The 23248-nt window shown below is 40.4% G+C and overlaps 1 protein-coding gene across 1 annotated transcript in view; it reads right to left on the reverse strand.

The window, feature by feature from the left end:
• Positions 1 to 1449: 1449 nt before the first annotated feature.
• Positions 1450 to 23248, reverse strand: part of LOC120736223 (receptor activity-modifying protein 3-like) — a 36860-nt gene continuing 15061 nt past the window's right edge. Inside the window, exons 2-4 of the mRNA XM_040036212.1 lie at positions 16602 to 16631; positions 16163 to 16322; positions 1450 to 4030 (exon numbers count right to left, since the gene is read on the reverse strand). Of these exons, the coding sequence (XP_039892146.1) occupies positions 3775 to 4030; positions 16163 to 16322; positions 16602 to 16631 (446 nt within the window). The 3' untranslated portion in view covers positions 1450 to 3774. The remainder of the gene's footprint in view (positions 4031 to 16162; positions 16323 to 16601; positions 16632 to 23248) is intronic.

The following is a 23248-nucleotide window of genomic DNA, read 5'->3' on the forward strand; positions in this document are numbered from 1 at the left end:
CCGCCCTCTCCTCCCTGTGCCGCAAGCAGCAGGCGCACCTCGCAAACGGAGGGCGCCCTTACTCCCAGCAAATGAGCGATAGCAAACCGATCGGTGCCTATGCTATTCCCAATATGCGCTGCCTGATGTCGGGGCAGCATGAGTATGAGAATTTATTTTTTTTTGCCGATGCCCGTGAATCCGGCCCCCACCACGATGCCGCCCCGGGAAACTGCCCGTGTCGCCCGTATCAAAAACCGCTACTGGATCCCAAGCACAACAGCTGCAAAAGGATAAGAAGGTGTGACCGAGTCAAAGTTAAGTCAAGCTGACTGAAATGCTGTGGCGAGACCTTGAGAGAGCTGTGCATAAAAGAATGCACAGAAACCTCAATGAAGTGAAGCACAGTTGCAAAGAAGAGTGGGCCAAAATCCCTCTGCAACAATGTGTGAGACTGATAAAGTCAGAGAGAAAGTGATTACGTCATGTTATTGCTGTTAAAGATGGTTCTACAAAACACTGAATCACTGGGCAAACTTAGTTTTTAACAGGGCTGCATGTTAAATTATCACCTTAATGGTAAGAAAATTTTAGTGTCATCTGGCTGTTCTGGTATGTGCATTACTTGCTGCGCACAGTATGAAACAATATACATAATACGGTGCACTAATGGAAAGATGAGACGCATCATTAATGTATCATACAAACCAACAGTAGTGGAAAAATTAAGTCAATGCAGAAAACTTACATTCTGTCTGAAGGCCATCAGATAGCAATAATTGTGGCTACTGAAATATTTACATTTCTATAGAAGTGTATTGAAGAGCCAATGAGCATGAAGCAGAGCTTATCACGTTTTTTGTTTTTTGTTTTTTGCAACCAAAATGGTGACGTAGGAAACGCTCATCTCAAGGCTTCAAAACAGATCTTCATTAACCAGTGGGTGGCCTCACAGCAGCTACACCCATACCCACCCTAAAAGACAGATGGATGGATCGTGTGGTTCATGTGTTTCGTCCATATGTTGTCATTTTAATCAGACAAAATTATATCACTTTTATTTTAAAAGTGTATTTGTTTTGCCAGTTGTAAGTCTAAAATGTTTACAGTGGTAAAGCCGCTGCACACTGAAGTTAAGTGTATGGCTTAATAAACTTGGCAAAAAACTTAATTTCATGCCTCTATGGTTTAGTGCACTTTGGATAGATCAGAGATTGGATGAGTCAGCAGCTTAGGGAATTCATGTCAGTTTTTCTGTGGTCTGTACTCCAGCTCGCTGCATACTAAAACACCAGTGTGTTCAAAATTAGGAACATCAAACTGGGACAGCATCCAAAGTTCCTACTTTTACTGGAGTTTGTCTTTTTGACCTTGAAGTGTTCCTTTTATCCTAATTTCCAGCTCAATAATTTGATTCTTGGACTCTAATGAAATTGCATGATTCGCAGTTCAAAATTCTCCTTATTTTTCTTATGGCGTGCCTTGGTGCAGCCTCTCAGTTCATCCTCCAGTCATTTAAAGTCAATTTTCTTCTGATTGGCTGCTTCTCAGAGAGCGTAGATATAATCAGCAGGCAGTTGTCTTCTTATAGCTACACTATTTTTTCACTTAGATTATTTGTCTCTGTCACCCTACAGAGCAGAGAGTAGAAAGAATTGCCAGAAGCTGTGTCAGAAAGTCTGAAACCTGAGCTTTGGACTCACAGCCATTACTTGTACATATGCTGAGCTCATTATTTGAAACTGCATACACACATTCAGACACCTTTCAGATCATAGATGACACAAATATATATTTTAAAAAAGACGCATTAAATAACGAAGGCAGGTTTTATTTGGAATCTGGCGCCACACAGACGAGCGGAGCAGCCTCTGCTCAGACTGATGCAACTAAAGATGGATTTATTTCACAGGAGAAACTGTATGTGGACCATGGGATCATTGACAGTGAGAGCGTGTGAAGGTAAAGGGATAAAGATTGTTAAAACAGTCAATTAAAAGAAACATTTAGAGGCAAACTAAAGAGGGAAGATTTAGTCGTGAGGCTGAGGCTTCTTAGAAATCGACTTAAATGTTTGCACTGGGTTTTGTTGTGTTAAAATCATTAAATAGGCCTACACTTTGCACATCATATATTTAGGAAATAAAGACTCCAAAGACAGGCTTTTTTAGCAGTCAATAAACCGAAAGCAACATAAGTTCACCTGTTCCATCACAAATGTTTTTTAAAAAGATCACACAATAAATGATGAACCAGTTTTTTCAAGAGAAATTTGAAATTTAATGAAGGGAAGTTTTTGTTTCCACAGACAACAGCTTCAGTGAGACACAGTGTGTAGGTGCTGGCAAAGAGATGCCGCTTTAAAGACAAATAAAACAAGCAGCGTTTTGCTCAGTTTGACTCGAGGCTGGTGAGGACTGTCCAAAAATAGGCAGATGAAGCAGGTACATTAAATTAAACCCCTATCGAAAAGAATTCAGTTCGACGCATCGGTGTGTAAGTTCACCAGAGTTGAGCAACGATGGAGAGGAGATGCACATACAGTAGAGAGCACAGGCAGAGAGCATGACTATACAATAAGAGGTCCCAGCGTCAGTCCATAGCTTGAGAACCCCTGTTTGTGAATAACAGCTGTATTTTAGTCAACAGTATCTGATAAGTTACACTGTTTTAAAACAGTCTTTTGGGGCTCAGCTACACACACAAGAAATTCAAGTCCCACAGTGTCGCCTTCTCTTTGGGCAGTGTATCCTTTCCAGTGGTTAAAGTCCATTCAGATAGTCATCAACAAGCATAAACTTTGTATCTCTTGAAATGACAGTCTGGCCTTTTTCCTTTTTACCTCTTCCAACAAATCACACAGTATCATGTTAATATATTTAACAGCAATGTCCTTGGGGAGTCGTACATCCCACCAGTTCAGAGGTCAATCACTGACTTTGATGCTTGTTGAGTGCTTTGGCCTTCAAAAGTGATACAGTGCTGTAACAAGATCAAAAGTCTGTATCCATGAGGTTTAAGAATGCATCCAAGATTTGGTCATTTTTCCCGCTGGTCAAATTACCCCATGACAAATAAACAAACAAAATCCTCTGCATCTCAGAGGAACAGTTCAACCTTTTTGGGAAATGCTTATTTACGTTCTTGTCAAGAATCAGATGTGTTGTCTTAGAATAAAAAAGTTACAGCCATCTACTGGTTAGCTTAGCATAAATACAGGAAACACTCCACACGGAGTCGCACAAGAACTCTACTTACAAGGCCATGCATCACTCACTACCTCACACACTTCCTTAATCCAGGCAAACTCCAGTGTCAAAGTTGTGGTTTTATTAGGTTTAACTGAATGATATGGTGTTATGTATTACTCACAACTGGATTTTGTTTTCATCCATGTTTGAGCTACACTAAGGTAACCAGCATCCACCTGTACTCACCACGCAGACATGAGAGCGGTATTATCGTTCTCTGGAAGAAAGCAATAAAACGCATCCCCTTCAGCTTCTACTCGATATGGACACATTCAACATTGAACAGTTGAATAATAGACGATCCAAAATGTGGGAAAAGTACATATAATATACAAAAATATTAAAGAAAACACTACTGTTTGCTCTACCATTGGTTCCTTCATTTCTACAACAAGTTGAGGTGGTTTGCAGTGCCACTTACAGGATAATTTGACCAACAGAAACAGTCCTCTGTGCGCTCCTGCGTTGTGTACAGTATTTACTTAGTGAAGAGACTGGGACGTTAAATTCAGTCCATTACTCCCATCTCTTCCATAGTCGTGACCTAAGCCAGGATGTCACTCCGCTTGCTGCACCAGACCACCAGGCCAATCATGGCCAAGGTGAGGAAAACGGGGATGAGGATGAGGATGGTGAGGGTGTCGTCCGGGGGATCCAACCACACCGGCTGGTCTATGGTGCAGTTGGAAAAAAAGTGCTTGTGTATGTGGATGATGTAGCGCTCCACCAGCGGATTGGGCCAGTAGCAGTCGACGATCTGGGACTTTGCCTCTGTGCAGAGGGTGAAGAGGTGGTACTCACTGAGGAGAAAGACAGGAGAAGGAAATGTAAAAGAGGAGGAGAAAGTCATGACTCTTAGTTATAAGCATGAAAATATTAAAATACATAACACAGATGGCCTCCCTCCTTCCTATCATAGCTCAGAAGTACATTACTTATTCTACTGCTGTTACTCTTAGGAGCGCACCGGCATTTAAACCCTTCTGTGGTTTAGCTAGTAATAACCTTAGCATCAGCAATTTGGTATGTAATCCATCATAGTGATTGGGTACACGCTGCTTTTTCTGGCCCACTACCATCTCTATTTCACCAGGAGCTTTTTAAAAACTCAGAGCTCTGCTTTGACGAATACATTGAGCCATTTCTAATCCCTCGTTCTCCGTCCTGCATTCTCTATCAAAGAGGTCCAGCTTCTTTTCTCATGACACACTGAGAGCTGCTCCTATCCTCAGCAGGTGAACATTAAACCGAGCGACAGTATTCCCACGCTCCCTGCTGATCCGAAACTGATTTGTCATGTTTCGATGATGTGGATCTGACACTCTATGTTATTAAAACTTACAGACTGGCTGGTAAAAAAGACTGTGCAATGGTTCATGAACCAAGCACTATTGTTGCGGTCGCTTCTCAAAATACTGTACTAGCAACTGTGAGCTGTCATGTCATTAGCTACAGCAGTACTGCGAACAGTTTCATATTTTTGCTTCCCTAATTGATGTCACTTTTATAACTATTTTCCACAAAACTTTGTTCTGTCATTTTGGCACCACTTCTGCTTTGTTCAGATTTATTTTTAAACTGTATAATGCATTAATTATGGCATCTTATGCAATATTAGCGTGGGACTTATATAGCCTGGGGAATCATTTGAAATAACTGCACAGGTCATCAGCGATCCTAATGACGAAACTGCACTGCCAGTTACCCACTATATTAAGCTCGTGCTTAATTGTGGTTTTAATATAGAATCAGAATCTTGATGATTTAAGGACAAGTTTTTGTTTTTCATCTGATTGTCTGAGGCCACCAAAGTGTATATATACTCTACACTGCATGTATGTTTAAAGTTGCGAGGCAGCTGAGCTTTCTTTTTCTTGATGTGCAGTTCTGTGAAAAACTCATCGCAGCCATGACAAAGTAGTTTGTAGAGCCACCTTTAGCAGAAAGAAAATGAAGTAAGAGTTCTCCACCGTGCTGACAGTCGGTATGAGGTGTTTGTGCTAATGTGTCTTCAGCTTGGTGTTCACGGACTGTGATGTTGGGCATTATAGTCAAACATCTCCACTTTGGTTTTGTCTGTCCAAAGAACATTCTTCCAGAAGTCTTGTAGTTTGTTCAAATACAGCTTTGCAAACCTAAGCTGTGCTGCCATGGTCTCTTTAGAGGGACTCCTGGCACCCTTTCCAAATAAGCCATACTTTGTTCAGTCTTTTTCTGGTTGTGCTGTCATGAACTTTAACATTTAATATGCTGAGGACTGCAGTCTGAATTGTAGCTCTTGGGTTTTTTGCAATATCTCTGAACATTGCACAGTCTGACCTTTGGGTGAATTTGTTGAAACACTCAGTCCTGGGAAGATTGCACCATTACCAAAACATCTGCTCTCATAGAGGTGCTCACACTTGCTAATGATCACCGAATCAAGTGCATTTGATTAGCACCGACTGGCTGCTGCTTACCCTCATAGTTCCTGTGGAATCATGTAGTCACGTAGTGTCCAATGAATGCTTAGTAGTGCATGTGCGTGTGTGAGTGCGAGTGCATGTGATTTGAGAACATTGAAAGTCCACTGACAAAAACCGAAACACATGAACATTAGTGCTGACAGTAAATCTCTGAAATACAAGGTAACATCAGCAACATTATGTTAAACTGCTACACAGATTTACCAGCCTGCCACAGGACAACAGCCAAGAGCAGGAACAAGGGCTCATTAATGTGCTATCTAACATTTAGACCGCTTCACCCTGCTGCCCTGTTTATAGCACATATAAGTTCGGTTCTGACGTCAAGCTGCAGCCATTGTTTTCTGAATGCCCTTTGCTTAAGTGCCACAAATCAAATAAGCCCTGCTGCCTGTGTGTTTACACTGTGTATAGATGCATATAGTGCGCTGCAAGCAGGGCAAGAAGGCACCACATGTCAGATAAATTTGAAATTTGAACTCAGCAGCAGTATATTATTGGAGGGCCATAAGCTCATATGTTATGTTTGAAAGTTACTAACTCTTTAGAAATATCTGCAGATGCAGTTATTGTGATTAGATTGATTGTGGTAAGATACTGGGAGTCATTAAGGCTTACGAAAGTGATGCTTTTAAAATAAAATGTGTTTTACGCCACTGGCAGAAGAACCTGAGAACGTGATGGCAGAGAAAAGGCTTTGATGATTGGAGAAAACACAAAGGCAGAGAGTACAAGAGCTATTAGACAGAAGTGATCAAAATGCAGACTGAAACCATAGGGAACAGCAGACTTTTGAAACTGTTCCCAGATGTAACGCACAGCAACATGTTTTTAAACTCTCATCCACATGGGATCATCAGTTACGAGGGTAGAAAAAAATTGTTTGATCTGATTCACAGCTGATGTCCCAATGATTGCATAACCATGGCGATGACTACACACAAATGTGAATACAATATAACCAAACACACTCACGTGTGACGATACAGATCGTTGTATACCCACATGACAGTTTTGAGACTGCAGACAGATACTGAAATTGCTGGTAGTTGGTACCAGTTGGAGTATTTTAATGCCGAGACATAAAGCTTCACTAACTGTGTTATTCTAATTCTTTCCCTGAGATATTGTTAAGCCCCGAGAAAAATCCAGGCCCATAAATCAATTTGAACGTTTAGCTCTGAAAGGCAATAGCTTGTAATTTGTTAAATAGTAAGGAGACTCCACATATTCACATTTCTAAATGTTGTTACAGGGTTTTTTAATATATTTAAGAGTGTGTATTATTACACTCAAGACAAGGAAAGTGGGGGAAAATAGCTTCCAGTAAGTTTTAAACCATTGTAAGTTTTAAGATTTCCTGCTAACTACTTCCTCTTACTTTTTAAAACATCAGGTAGTCTCCCCAAAGCTACACAGGCTGCCAGTTGTTTGACAAAATAAAAGGTATCTCTTACATAATAATGCAATAATTATTGTAGCTTCTAAATGTCCAAAGTGAGCAATAAGTGCGGCAGAGTACCTGCAAACTCTTCAATAAACATAGTTTGAGTCACACAGCTTTCCAGTTACTGGGCTTATACAGTTGCTTAGATTTCTGTCACACTTACATGTTTCAGATCATCAAATACATTTTAATATTAGTCAAAGAAAACCTGAGTAAATAGAAAAAAGCAATCCAAAAACACCTGTCCCTGTGTGATCAACGGTGTGTGATTTTTTTGGGAAAGGTGAGTTCAACTGTCACGCAGGCCTGATTACTGTCAGACCTGCTGAATCAAGAAATCACTTGAAAAAAACCTGTGTGACAAACTGAAGCAGGCTAAAAGCTCTTCAAAACTAAAAAAAATCTCACAAGACATCCAAAGAAACAGCTGGGAAACAAAGTCTATCAGTCTGGAAAAGGTTACAAAGCCAATTTTAAGGTTTTGGGACTTTAGTGAGCCACAGTGAGAGAAATTATCCACCAATGGAGAATACCCGGAACGATGGTGAACCTACTAACCTAATAAAATTACTTCAACTCATCCAGGAGGGCACAAAAAACCCAGAACAACATCGAAAGAACTGCAAGCCTCACTTTCCTCAGAGTCAGAATTATACAACAGTAAGGAAGAGACTGGGCACAAATGGCATCAAGGAGAAAAACCACTGCTCACCAAAAAGAACCCAAACGCTCGTCTCACATTTGAAAAAAACATCTTGATGATTCCTCAAGATGTTGGGGGAAATATTGTGTGGACTGATGAGACTTAAGTTCAACTTTTTGGAAGTTTTGACTCCAGTTAAATCTGGACATCATAATAACAGTCGAACACGGTGGCAGTAGCGTGATGGTCTGAGGCTTCTGTGCTGCTTCAGGACCTGGTTGACTTACTGTAATTGATGGAACCGTGAATTCTGCTCTCTACCTGAAGGAGAATGTCCGACTATTAGTTTGTGTCATGAAGCTCAAGCACACTTGGCTTATGCAGCAGGATAATGATAAAAAACACACCAGCAAGTTGTCAAAGGACTCTAATTAACAGATTTCAATCAACTATAAAATAATAAAGTCCACCTCAGAGTGATTAAAAAAAAACAAATCAACCAGGCTTTAGAGTGGTCCAGTCAAAGTCTGTACTTAAATCAAACTGAGATACTTTGACATCACCTTAAAGAGGCTGTTCAGTGTGGCTAAATTAAAAGAAATCTCCAGTGAAGATTTGGCCAAAATTCCTCCACAGTGATGTGAAAGATTCAGGTGTTTTGACACAGCATCATGTAGGTTTGGGTAGTTTTTTGTTGTGTTTTTTCCTTAAATGAAATCATCATTTAAAAACAGCATCTTGCATTTACTCAGGTTATCTATGACGGACATTAAAAGTTATTTGATGATCTGAAACATTTAAATGTGACAAACATGAACAAAAGTAAGAAATTGTTTTTTTGTACTTTTTACCTCGCTGCACTTCACACACATATTTGGAGCATAAGAAAACTCTTAAAATATTGCCGTTAACTATTTGTGTAATAACTTTTTTTTCTTCCAAAGACTGGGATTACTTTCAATAGAGTTAATAGTACACAGCTACAACGACCGCGATTAAAACTTAATCAAGAACCTATTTTGTTATTTATGCACTGCGAAGGATCCAAAGACTGTTATTAGAGACAGGTGACTGATCCATACTTGGACATTGTGTTGTGCAAACATCTAATGCAGTGCTGTTTCAACATTCGTAAAAAAAAAATTACATTTTTACTGCTGAGTGGTGAATAGTTGTAGTTCTTTGGTGATTTCACAAGAGTGATAAGGTAGCTATTAAATTAAGCAAGAACTTAAAGTCTCAGTGAAACGACAGGCTTGTTCATTTTCTTCATTCAGATGTTTTTAAATCAGGAGAAAAGAGGCAAAAAAGGCAAATCATAGAAATATGACAGTTACATTATTCATGTTTGAACGAAAAGAAGTGTACTCCACCACCTACACATAAAAACACCCTTTTCAGCTTAACACGGTGCAGGAAAGGCTGTTGCTCTTTGTCCACGCTGCCTTACCACAGAGAGGTGGAGATGAGCTACTACTACCTCCACCCCCACCAAAACCTTAACCCTTGTGTGGTGTTCATATTTTTGTTACTCAGCCAGTGTTCATGGGTCTGGTGGACCCGCTAGAGTTTTGGCTTTCCAAATTAACACTATCAAACAATTTTATGTTAAATTACTAAACAGATGTTCACTTCATCCCAATTACAAGCCATATGAACAGCAAACATGGTTAATTTTTTCCCTTTACCTTTGTTAGATCACATTTATGAATTAATGTGCTTCTCGTTTTTTTTTATTTTAATTTTTTTTTATAAAATGTTATAAAAAAATAAATCAGTTATAATCAAGTGGAGTGAGTGGAAAGACACAACACATTTACACGTGAAGCAATATGTTTCACAACTAAATGTGATCAGCTGCTCATCAATGGTGACATTAGGCCCAGAGTTGTAAAACAGGGGGAGGTGGTGCACACACTTATCCCACACTGTCCTGATGGCAGCTAGCTTGTCTCTCTGCCGTCGAGCTGGTCTGTCGTCTCGGTTATCAAAATGGATAATCCTGGAAATTTTGTGGAAGTTTTCCAGAGACATTAATGCACGGAAAGGTTCTTGCCGGTTTCTGCATCCCACAGGGATTCTGTGGATTCCCCTTTGGACCTGAAAACTCCTGCAAGGATAAGAACCCCAAAGTAGGCCTTTGGGGTTCTTAGATGAATTTGGTCTATCCCCTTCCACCTCTCTCCAAAAAAACACCTTCCTTCTAGATTACTGCAATCCAGAAAAAATTTCTGGATGGAATCTGGGATGAAAAGCTCAAATGAAGACTTGATGTCCTGCACATGAGTAACTGTCAGCCGTGTTGGCCCTGGCTTATCACAGTAACAGCTCTGCAGGGTGGCTCATTTCTTGGGCAAGAAGACCATTCAATTTCACCAGTTATTGACATCCATATTTCTTCACTTGCTGTCTGGTGGGCTTGTTCTGGTCCTGGAGCTGGCTGCAGATGGGGTACTCGTCTTCTTTTTGTTACTAAATGGTGCTCAACCTCATCCTCTTCTTCAAAGTCACTGTCAGACTCTGAATTTTCAGAAATGTGAAATATTCTGAACCCTCTTTGTCAACATCATCATCCGAAGCCCCTCTGTCTTCCAAAATCAATTGGATGGCCTTCGCAGTAGATAATCTTTTCCCATCTTGATCAGTTGTGATAAAGAACCACACTGGCAAAGTCTTATTTATAGTATTATGCCCCTAATTTGCAGGTGGAACAGGGTATGAGAAAATAAAATTTGGATCCCTCAAGAAAGAGGGTAAAATGTGTGGGAATGTAAGAGCAGATGGCGTTGATAGTTGAATTTTCAACAATGTTGCAACTTTGTGCGGGAGCAGGAGGGGAAGAAAACACTATCAGCAGCACCAGAAAGGAGGAAGACAGAGTGTGGGAACACAGGACCTACACTTTCAACACTTTTATTAGACCTGGGTCCAGTGGACCCGAACACCTTGTATGTAATGTAAATGCGTGGGGGGAGGTACAGTATGAGGTCATTGAAAATTAGTTCGGATTTATGTTCTTCACAGAAAATAAGCCAAAGCCAATGAATTTCAGGTTGAAAAAATAATTAATTGTTTAATTTTTCTTTTGAAAAAAACTGAAAACGGGTCTCATAGACCCGTTCACCATACAAGGGTTAATAAAGAGTCAACAAAGAGCCGCCTTTGAAGTGCACAGCTGACACTTTTCCACCTGTCAAATTCATGGCAGATGTTAGAAAATGTGTTTTGTTTCTGTCTTAACACAATTTGACTTGGACTTACATTTTGCAACTTGAGAGCTTCTTTGGTCAAAGGGGAGAAACGATGTAACAATATTTAAACAGCTTCACCTTTTCATGGACTTCAAATGAGTTTAACTGTTCCCAGTCCTCTCTCTTCACTCTCCAGAAGGCTCACAGCTGTTGGTATCAGTGGTGTGTTATGACAACATAACCCACTTAGAATAAGGTTTCCTCATCTAAACGGTCTATCGCTTATCATTAGTAGCAGCCCGGAAAAAAAAAGAAAACCTCTGATGACTTTAGAGCAGCATCTGTTCCACACAAAGACCAAACACAACGGTGAATTCATTATTAGAGGTCCAGACCATCACCGCTGTTCCTGTGTGCACAACATTAAGTCTTACAGTACGGCTTCTCCTGGAGCCGTAAACTGCTCGGTGCAGAAAAATTAATATGTTATTAGAAGTAAATGATTGAAGTGCATAAATGCACGCACAGTACACACAGCCTCTCAGTGGTCTATCCATGCCCTTCTCTGTGACCTGACAAGCTTGTACTGTCTCATTTCAAACAATAACAGTTGTGCTGGCTGAGTGAGTGGCCAGCAGCAATCACTGCAGAGAGGCACGGCTCATTTGTCAAATGGAGGAAGCTCTGCAGGGGTCACCGCTTGTTTAAACATGAGGCCGCTCGCTCTCCGAGCTCGATCCCTCTCACCACTTTCTAGCTCCGCTCGTGTCGTCCCTCTCTCCCTCTCTCGCTTTCTCTCTCATTCTTATCGCCTACTTCCAGGCTCCAAAGTACACTGCTGCTGAGAAAGTCATTTTATCCTTCACTGTCATGTAAATGAACTGCCGTACACAAATGAATCGTCTCGTAAAATATGGACTCACACAGGAAAAGATTATGGAAAGGCAAAATAAGGCAAAGTGGTTTCATCTCTCTATCACTCTTATATGTCAGACATCACTGGCAGATCAGATTTAGGATTAAAGTGACTTAGACTCTTAAAAAAATCAATTTCTACATCCTTCAGTTTAAGTGAGCATGACTGGAACAGCAACGGGTGAGCAAAATAAGAAGAAACCAGACATTACGCCACCCATCCTGCACTTCAGATTTAAAATAGCACTTGAAAGGATCTGCTAAAAAAAACACTATTTAAGCTTTTTTTATTCAGAGACAACTTCCCTGATCAAAACACACAAGCTAATTATAGCCTTTAAATAATGAATTTGGCTCGTTTCCAGCCCGTGTCGTATTGTGTCTGGTTTACAGTCAGGAGTTTTCATTGTGAAACCGGTCAGAGGGTTTTGACAATGAGCCAGGAGAGCTGTTAGCTTGACTCACCATTATAACTTTAATTTAATGGATTTAGATGCAAATGATTATTTTGATCCATCCATTTCCTGCCATTTATGTGGGTTCGGGGTCGGGGGTCGGCAGCCTAAGCAGAGACCCCTAGACCTCCCTATTCCCAGCCACTTTCTCCAGCTCATCCAGGGAGACACCAAATCAAACAGCTTTGTTGTCCTGGGTATGCACTAGGACTCCTGCCAGTACGACATGGTAGAAACATCTTATCTAGGAGCCATCCTGGACAGATGCCCGAAGCACCTCAGCTGGCTCTTCATTGTGTGGAGGAGTAGCAGCATGAATGATCAAGCTCCTCCCCATATCTCTAAGGACGAGCCCATCACAGGAATCTAATTTCAGCTGCTTGTATCCACAGTCTCCTTCTTTTGGTCACCACCCACAGCTTGTGACTGTGGGTGAGGGTAGGGTGTAGATCAACCTTCTCTTCACAACAACGGACACAACATGCACATTACTGCAGAGGCTTTACTATTCCTATTATCTCCCTTATTCACTCACTTGTAAACAAAACCTCGAGATACTTAAACTCCTCTACCTGGTGCAGCAACTCATTCCCAACACCAAGTGAGCAACAAACCACATCATTGTAAAAAAGAAGAGAACAGATCCTCAACGCCTCAGCTGCACCTAGAAATTCTGTCCATAAAAGTTATGAACAAAATCAGTGACAAAGGGCAGCCTGATAGAGTCCAACACCCATCAAAAAATAGTGACTGAGAGTTATAGCTGGGATTTCAAACCAAGTTCTTGCTACAGTTTAAAAAGAACTAGATCATCTGCAACACACAAAACAGAACTGGTCCAGTGTTTGGGTCTCCCTGAAGTTACAACACACTCTACATATTATCTTCTAGAACCACCACCCAAGTCTACCAGTCCAGAGGCACCACCCACAACTTCTGTAAGATGGTGCGACCAAGTCAGCCCCACGACATCCAGAGCCTTAAGAAACTCAGGAAGAGTCTCATAAACCCCCGGGGTTCGTTCAGGAGTTGTTTAACTGGGCCTAGACTCTGTTTTCTCTACAGAGGCTGTATCAGTGGGAATGAGGAGATCATTGAAGTCACCGCCTGGCTATGTCCTCAGGTTATGTCAGCAGCACTCTATCCCCACTGTGAGCAAATTATTAATTTAAAATGTTTCTCTTGTTAAACCAGTACATCCACAGTTTCTAAGTTCTAAATAAAATGAAATTAAATACAGCGTTGGTTTGTTGGTTTTGGTTCTTTAGCTACTAATGGCCACATTTGTATTAAGAACATCAGCAGTCATGTTTTGTCAGTCTGTTAACTGGTGCTGAGCAGTTCATGAGAGCCGCAGTAGTGAAGCTGAACAATAATGTGAAGGAAATCCAAAAGAAAAAGCCAAAACTCGCAAAGCTGTCTGACTGAGGGACTGAAGAATCCAGTTATAAGTCTTTGTGGGAGGCTTCTTTCACAACTGTCTACAAGCTACTTGTACAGCCAATTTGAATTTAAGTTAAGTTGCTTTTTAAATTAATTTCTATGTCCAATCTTCAACATGAAAAAAAAAAAAGTCTTCAACGGAGCACAATTTGACAAAGCCATCCTGATTTGTTAATCAGGACTCTGCAGCCAACAGCACAAATATATTTTGTTTCAGGAAAATCACCATGAAGCTCTGACAAGTCTTCCAAGAAAAACAGAGAGAAAACGATTTAAAATGGAAAACACAGGATATGACCAGTTGGTGAAGGTGGTGGCCCTTATTCCCAGAAATCTTGCCTCATATCAGTGACTCAGACCATTATTTAGACTCCGGTGTGTGTGTGTTATTATGCAAGATACCGGTCTTATAGCCGACTCCTGCGCCTTCAGCCTCTGCGGTTGTTGTAAAGGGAGGGGGGCAAAGACTGCAAGAGGTCAAAGGTCAGAGAAAGGAATGAGATGGAAAAGCTGGATAAAGACAGATGCAGACGGGTGGTCAGGACTTTTTCTTTTTTTTTAAAAAACACCAAAAAAAACCCAGCTCCAGCTTTGGAGGCATGCCTCCAACGGCTCCCCAACCCACAGACATTCAACCAGCTGCAGAAGGCCGAGATGGATTACAGTCTATCTGTCTGAGTGGTTTTTTTTTTTTTGGAAATTGGCATCAATGCACAGCTAACAGCTCACCAACTGAAATTACAAGTATACAGCACTCTGACAGGAAGAGAACAATAGTGGAGAAAAAGAGGAATGATAAAGATAAAAGCTTTAAAATGTGGGTGGCTTTTTGGTGTCCAGATGTATTTTATCATTAGCAGCTGCTTTGTGCAAAATGACAAATATCCTCTGGCATACCTTGCAAAAGCAGCTTCCAGTGCGCTTTCCGGAGAGCACATGTGCTATTTTGTCATTGTCAAATTAAGGTTGCGCTAATGTAAGGCGACACTTTCATTTACTCCAAAGATGTGTGTCCGTAGCAGAGAGTGTCCACTATTCTCAAGATCACCACTTCATTTTAGGCGAGCGGGAAGAATTTATGACCTCAGTCTTTAAAAAGAGGAAATCTTTCCTCTGTTAAGAGAAATGATAATTAATAAACAAATCTATAATAAAAAGCACAAATTTATAGAGAGGCAATCAATTATATAAGAGGCAGGCAAACAGGTGCAGGGCTGAATCTCCTTGGGAACATATGGGAGGAGTACAAGTGCTTAGGATGAGCCATTTGGGGATTCTACAAAAACAGATCCAGCTGCGATAAATTCCTTAACCTGCGATTAAAACTGAACTTATACTGCATGTGTCAAAATTAATGCCTGAGATACTTGATGCACATAAGTGCACAACTATGCAGAATGCTGAAGAAATACTGGCAGACATTAAACGTGCACAGATACCCAGCATTACCACCATCAACTCACTGATTACAGGTTGATTGATATAGTTTGACACAAATATTGCAGCTCCCTCTCACTTGCTTGCAGGTCTTCAAGCAAAAGTGTCCATAATTCCTTCTTTTATATCCTCCAGTCTTTGCAGGCTCTGATCGTTTTTTTCCTGTAACCACACTAAACTGTAGGTCATTACTAGCTGGACGGATGCTGCACAGACGTTTCTTTACCTCAGCGATGACGGCTGCAGCCCGTCTAACTTATGTTACATAAATAAAACAACAGCAGAGCTTTTTAGATCCCTTGCAGATGGTTTTTGATGTACTTTATACACTTGTGACCCTTTACTTTTTTCTTTGCTTGTTTCTACAATTTAATGGCAGTTTTGTATTAAACCAGCTTAACATCATCCAATGCTCCTCGCACAGCATATACACAACTTTGTTTTCGTTGCCAGCCTCAGATTTTATTCCCGCGAGGCTTATCAGTAGTTTCCCTTTTTCGACAGGAGTCCTTCATTGTGTCACAGCATAGGCATGTTTTTAATGGCCAGCAGGGGGCGACTTGTGCTATTGGAAAAATAAAAGAAGTCGAGCTGTAAAGAAATCTACGAGAAAATAATGCTTCTGCTCACTTGATTTATGACTTCAGTAAACATTTTCCTGATGAGTTTAGGGTTTTGTGATTAAATAAAACATTATGATCTTTTTTATAAATTCTGACCCCTTACTGTGTGGTCCAACTATAAGTATAAAGTTTCTATATTTGAAGACTTTAAATTTGTTAAAGTTAATTTATTTAGTCTTTATCTACTTTTATAAAGAATAAAATTAGGGCTACAGATATCTCTGTTCCATTTGTTTGTTGCTCTCACTGTGAACTGACTTCGCCTGCAACCTGCTAACAGCCTATCAGCGTCAGTCTTCAAATGCGGTGGTACCTGATGAAGTGTGTGAGGTTACACCAGTTCTGTGGATCTATGTGAGTCATGTCCTCCTTGAATCCCTCTCCACAGACCTCCACCTCCCACTGCAGACGGGACTCGTTGCAGACTTTCCTCACCCGCGGGGGAGTGGGCTCTGTGCTGAAACTGTCGGAAGCTGAGAGGAAAGACAGCAGAAGACAAAAGTCCTGTTTTGTGTGCGTGACTTTGGAAAAACTGAACAATAACTGAGATGAAGCATGGTAAAGATGGACGCTCATGCTTGTTTGGCTTGTGTTCATGTATCGTTTATGAGCTGTCATGAAGCTGTATCTGTCATCAGCTGAACCATCACATTCAATATGTCTCATTTGAACTGTTTTTGCTGACCCAACTGTTACTGTCCTTCTTACTGATGCATGAATAGATGCTCGGATAAATGGATGGATATTCTCACCTGACAGTCCTCTCATCATCCCGACATTGACTGTAAAGAAAACCAAACAAGAACACGATTAGAATAAATTCATTTCTACACTCTCCCTGTTTTTTCTTTAACTATAACCTTTGACCTTCCCCGCTTGTTGTTCCAGCTTCCGCGTATGGTCACATATGTCATTGTTTTTGCTACAGAGCATGTGACCCATGTCTGGACTCTATAAGGTCATCATAGCACTTGTTAATATTCTGCGAAAGTGAACTGTGGCGCTTTTTAAGTACACAAAGGTGAATTACATTTTTACCGTTGAGCACTCTTTTTTTTTTTTTTACTTTATTTCTTGAACGTTTTTGAGCACTTTTGAACCAGTGTCTTAACAGTTATCAGTCTCACCTTTTCAAAGTTTTGAAGGAAACATATTGAATGTCAGGACCAACTTATTTGAAGACGTTGTTGTACGAAGGGCTTGACTTTAACATCACACTCCTATAAGTGGCTATGTCCAAGGCAGAGGTCAGAGGTCAGCAGCTTTTACTATGAATAGAATTATTTTTAACCAAAGTTCTGTATTCATATATGAGGCATATCGCGCCCCTCTGGCCATCACCAGTAGGCGGTAGGTGAAGTGTCTTGCCCAAGGAGCTGGGGATCAAACTGGTAACCTTTCGGTTACGAGATGAGCTTCCCAACCCCTGGACCACGGTCGCCCGTTACAATAACAGTAACAATAACATTACAATAACACAATGTTTTCTTGCATTTATGGTAAAAAGTAAGAAAACTTCTCTTAGTTGCTCCTTTATTTGCAAGGCGATCGATTTCACACAGGTCTTTATACAAGACTGATGCAAGTCTCTCAGTTCATGTTTCCTCACAGTCTTGGGAGTATTTTGTGTGTTGCACAAATATTTTAATCACTATGCTACGGAGGTGCTAGGATGACAGGCAGAGAAACAGGGGAATTAAATCTAATATGATGTGTAAGCCCGCTCTGAAACATGGTGGCTGTAAAGCTGTGCAGGTCGTTGTGAGTACTAGCTGTACTTGTGCAAATGACTCATATTAAACTGAGCACACTTTAGTAATACATAGAAGTTCAGGCCTGTAAACACAGAGATATCTCGCTGTTCTTGGAACATCTTTCCACATTTACTGCACATCAAGCATAACAGTAAGCCAGCAGTGTCAGCAGTGAAAGCAAACAAATCTTCACACGTGCTCTTATTTTCTTAATTCTCCTCCACAATTTATTGTTTTCATATTTGTGCTCCAATGACTTTTCCTTAATTAAAGAAACCTATTATCATTTTCTAATATTTACCTAATGATCTTATACTCAACACACGTGGATATTATTTCGCTTTATTAGCAATGTTCCCTCTATCTTGGCATTTCCTTTAAAATCTATTTCATGTTTCACTTTGGTTTTCTTTTTGGTGTTCTTCATATTTATTGTTTCTCAGTCTTTCAGTGAATTTCCAGAAGTCTGAAAGACAAAAGACAAAAATAAGCAGAGACAAATGCAAACTAACATCTGAAGCCAGGTATCTCAGTGACACCCTGCAGTACAATAGTGCACAAGGGATAAACTTCTATTTCCCTTCCTTCTTTTTTTCATCCTGTGACTTTCCGATTCAGAATCCTGCACAGGGCTGCCCATTTTTACTCCAGCAGCATGAGGAATGACCAAAGCTAAACATGCTGCTGCTGCGCAGGAAGGCACAGCTCCCTTTGAAGTTTCCTGCTTACAAAGCAGTGGATCAGTTTAAGAGACACCCCGGAGGGAAAAGATTGTTACCAAGTTAGCATGCTAAATATAGAAACTGCTATGTTTGAGCATGTAAGGATATTCAGATTTGTGGGATTGTCAGGGTTTTTTTTCCTAGTGTGTGTGTTCTTTTTAAATACTGTGGTTAGTACCTGTAAATGGATACAGCTGCAGGGTCCAGTTAGCAGAATATTTAATGAAAATGTTTCTGCAGGTAGTTCTGAGCACACAGCAGTGTTTTATGGCAAATTCTCACGTTACCGACACCTACAGGTTAAAGTTGAGCTGCACTGTGATGACACTTTTATGGTTGTATGAGGTGCACCCAACAGCAAGACTGGATTTTTTTTAAACTGACTTATTAGTGCAGATTCGTTAGAGTAATACTTTTTTCTTTTCTTTTTTTATAATCCATCAAAAATTGTTTAACATGTATGACCTTCACTGCCAGGGTAATATTTTTCTTAACATTCTTCTCTGCTCCACTCCAGAGATTTCCCCAAAAGCCTTGAAAAGGTTTCAACACAAATGTTCAAAAAACAAAACTCTGCCTCCTTTGGAGATGTTTCATTAACATAATAAGAGTAAAAGATGCAATAAAGACATTCAAGTCAAGATGATTTGTGTGTGTGTGTGTGTGTGTGTGTGTGTGTGTGTGTGTGTGTGTGTGTGTGTGTGTGTGTGTGTGTGTGTGTTGGGGGGGCTCTAAATCGTAACAGCTCACTGGACTGTCACTCCCAGATTTCTCAGACTGGATCCAAAGACAGCCACAGACTCTGGCCAACAATCCCCCAGCTAATACCGGTCAAGTCCATCACTGTTATAAGAAAATCAGAGAAGTGTACAGTTGCAAATAGAGACAGAAAATCATTTTTCATCATCCTCCAAGCCATCAGCTCACCAAGCAACTCCTTTATGTCTACAGATCAATACATCAAATCAAATAATATGTACAGAGCACAATAAAAAACTCTTTGAAACTTCGCCTCTCTGATTTCAAAGCTTGGCTTTCAGCCCTCATGTTCCCACAGGTCTCCTCTTGCATTTCATTATTCCCACCATGCCGGCATATCCTAAAAATAACATTCTCTATATAACACTCAACATAAATACATAGAGTACATAATCTGCTGTGCAGCAAACTCAATCCCTCGTAACACATATGAGCTCTGTGTTCGAGTCACGCTTAAAACCACTCGGAAAGTTACATTTTCCAAAATGCACAATAACATACACGTTATTGTGAAGCCTCAACCCGCTTAACTCAAACTTAATCAAGTTGCTTGGTGAATAAATCCAACCAGCGAGAGACAATGAAAGTGAAAACCAAGCAAAAACAGAACAAATAAGCGAAGACACAGAGCTCCAACACAGGGAGCAGAACTGCAAACAAACTGACTTACTCCTCCACTAACCCTCCGATCCCCATATCCAATATCGACAATTACCCCATATTGTCACGGCTGCTGCTTCGAAGCCTGCCGTGCCTGCAGTGTGACAGAAGGGTAGTATTTGATTCTCTGGGATGAGAACACTTTGGAAACCAGTGCACTTCTGCATTAATCAATCTGCTTCAAATCCTCATACCTGAAGTGGATGGAAATTACTGGCAGAAGCCATGTAAATGGAAACAATGAGTATGTTTTGGTATACCACTGCTAATTTTACTCGCTTATTAATTGAGTAATAATCTGTAATATTGTAAATCTGTGCAGTTTTACTCATTTGACTAGTCTGGTTTTTAATATAATGCCTCAAGCCACCTAAAGGAACTTTACTGTGCTGTAAGATAAAGACCCCACAATCTAAAAATGAAAATGAGACAGAAACCTGGCTCAGGGAGGGGCAGCCATGTGAGCTGCTGGGGATGAGGTGAGAGAGAAGAAAAAAAGGAGACAGGACCAAATACACACTACAGGAGGCATCTGCTTCATATAGGACTGCTTCAGTAGCTGGTATCAGTTTGCACACATGCAGGTGTTCTTCTCATTTCCATAATATCATTTGTACATGCTGCTGTCAAATAAGCCAAAGGGAAGTCCAAAATAACTTCTGAGTTATTAAGGAATTCAAGCTGGATGGAGGATCTGACGAACCTGCAGCCAACAAGCTAACAGCAGGTCTCCCTCCAGTAAGCACTCAGGGTAACAGCAGGAGAAGGTCTGAGAGTAAATTCCCTGTATCAGCTTTATGAACTGGAAACACAAGAGAATTGGCATCATGACTACATGTGTGCATGAGAGATTTGGATGTTATGTAATGATTCGTGATTATGAATTATAGCAGCTTAGTGAATTTCTCATCCTGGCATTTGACAGATAAACAAACTCAGTATTACATTTAAAAGGCAGATGAAATACTGCCAGAGTGGCTTTGAACAACCCCCCCAAGATTTTTATTACTTGTTTGGGAACAACTTATTTGCAGCAAAACAGACCACAGAGCAACATTAGCTGCATTTGGAGCCAGCTCATGAGTTTTAAAAAGTTCCTATTACATTTTGGGAAATAGGAATCAAGACTGCTGTCAGCTTTTTAGTTTAAGTAGAGCATAAACTAATAAGCTTCTTCTCATCTAAACCTAATATTTCTTCTTTTAGCAGCTTAATGCCCCATTTTATTCACCTGCTTGATGCGGGGCAGGCAGGTTGATGAGAGCGTTTTTAGTGAACACAATTAGCTAACAGATGCTAAACTGAGCTGTAAAGCAGTGACTCATTTTACCGCTAATTATCTAAGCCAACAACAGTGAATTTTTAAAGTTTGAATCCAGATGACTCTGTGGAGCAGTTGGGCACATGTGTAGAAAATTGCAGACTTTGAAAAACAAATTGGAAGTGAAGCATACCAACGGGTTCTTCTCCAGCTCTGCAGAGGGGATGAATAGAAGCAATGCAAAATACAAAATACTGTACTGGCTGTGAGATGTAGAGCGTGTGAAGTGTACACTTGCCGAGATGAATTTCTTTTATGTGCAGACTTACTAAAGATTACTCTGACTCTGTAACTGTGTGAAACTGAAGGAGCTGAGCTGTGAACCTCGTATGTCTGACAGCCTGTGTTCATCATACATGCAAATGCAACATTTGAGCAGAAATCTATTTATCATTAATTCTTTTATTCACAGCCTCTCATTACAGACAATCGAATCGTTAAATGTCTCATCAGTCACACATGCAATGATAGTAATGCATTCATTCACTCAACCAGCCGCTTGCCTGTTTTCACCCCATTCATCAACCCTTCAGGTTGCACTTCACAGAGGTTCACGGCTACGACTGCTGCTGATGAGAGCCAGCTTGTCAGGACAAGTGGCACACACACACTTGTATGCTAATGAGGTCTTTCCTGGTTGCTGTGGATGGAGCTGGTCAAACATCAGACACAGATCATCACAATATAATCAAATCAATGCGGTTATGAACAAAGTCAAAGAATTACAGAGTATAAAGCATTTGTCACAGTTGCAACTAAAATAGGCAGTTACATCCTTAAAGGTACAGTAAGTCATTTTAAAGTTTCACTTCTACATCTTCCTACAAACTGATGCATTCTCATAAACTTCGAATGAGTGCATTAAAAATACATAGGAGCAGGCGCCAGCTTGTGGACGCTGTATTCCCAAAGCCGCCATCTTGAATACAGAGCCCGAGGTGGACATCGCTGTTCTGTCTAATTGTGTTTTATCTATGTATCTAGTGTACGGCCACACGTGTAGTGTCTTTATAAATCATGTTTTCATTTAAAGATCAAAGTATGACCATTTAACATTTATACATGTATATTTTCATCATCTCTTTCTTATTATGGCTTTCTCCTCCTCCTCTTCATCTGCCCCTTCCTTCAACACTGCTGTTGTTCCTCCCTGATTTCCACCTCATCCTCTTCCTCCTCTTCTATCTCAAGCTTCATCTCCTGAACTGAAATCACAGCTTCACTGACTCGCAAGCTCGTATCGAACCCCTTTCACAAAGTTTTACAGCCTCCTCCAGAGTAAATAGATGTGCACACACATTGAGAGAGATGTAAACAACAGTGGACCAGAAGTCTACATTCACCACCGAACGGCAGCCAGAGTTGTTTGTCCTACAGTGGCCACCATAGATAAGATTATTCAGAAAACAGAATTCATTTGATTGCAACCTATTGACATCTACTGCTAAGATTTTACACACTGTGCCTTTAAAATCAATGAACACGTGAAGTGATAAATTATTTTTTTTCACCTATTAACTTGGGAAGTAAAGCAGACGTACATTAGTGGTATTCTTCCAGGATAAATTGTTTACTAAGTGCAATACAGCTACAGAGCCATCTGACAGCATTGTCTGCAGAGCACCTCGGCTAAACTGCTAAATGCTATCAAGCTAACAGTAAACCATGTGGAAAGCAACAAATTCATTCAACATTCAAGTAGTATACCTTTGTAGTATACCATCTTTGAGTGTTTCAACAGATTCAGCAACTCACACAATTCACTTCACCTGAATATTTTTTACATTTGCTCCTCACCTCATTTGCTTCATGTTTCTATTACCGTGACATGAATATGCTTTAAGCAATTAGCTTCATATCAGCAATCAATATCGGTCATGCATTTCTGTTGTTCACTACTTGAAAATAAATCTCTCCCCTCACTCATTACAGTGAGTCACTTCTTCACCTCTGGCATGTCTCTTCAAAGTCTTGTTCACGGTAGGCCTCAGACCCAGTTAGCTTCCAGCCAATCCACCCCAGCAGGTCACTGCATGCTTTATTCTTACTGGCTACAGTCAAGAGATGCTTTTAAGTCACAAGTGGACTAACAAACTAATGTGAAAATAAAGGAGTGGACACAGTTTCATTTACTGCCCCTTTAATTTGGAAATGCAGCAAAGCTGTTAATAATAACCGCAGCT

Source organism: Simochromis diagramma, unplaced genomic scaffold (assembly GCF_900408965.1).
Source record: "Simochromis diagramma unplaced genomic scaffold, fSimDia1.1 OVJJ01000271.1, whole genome shotgun sequence".
Lineage (NCBI taxonomy): Eukaryota > Metazoa > Chordata > Actinopteri > Cichliformes > Cichlidae > Simochromis > Simochromis diagramma.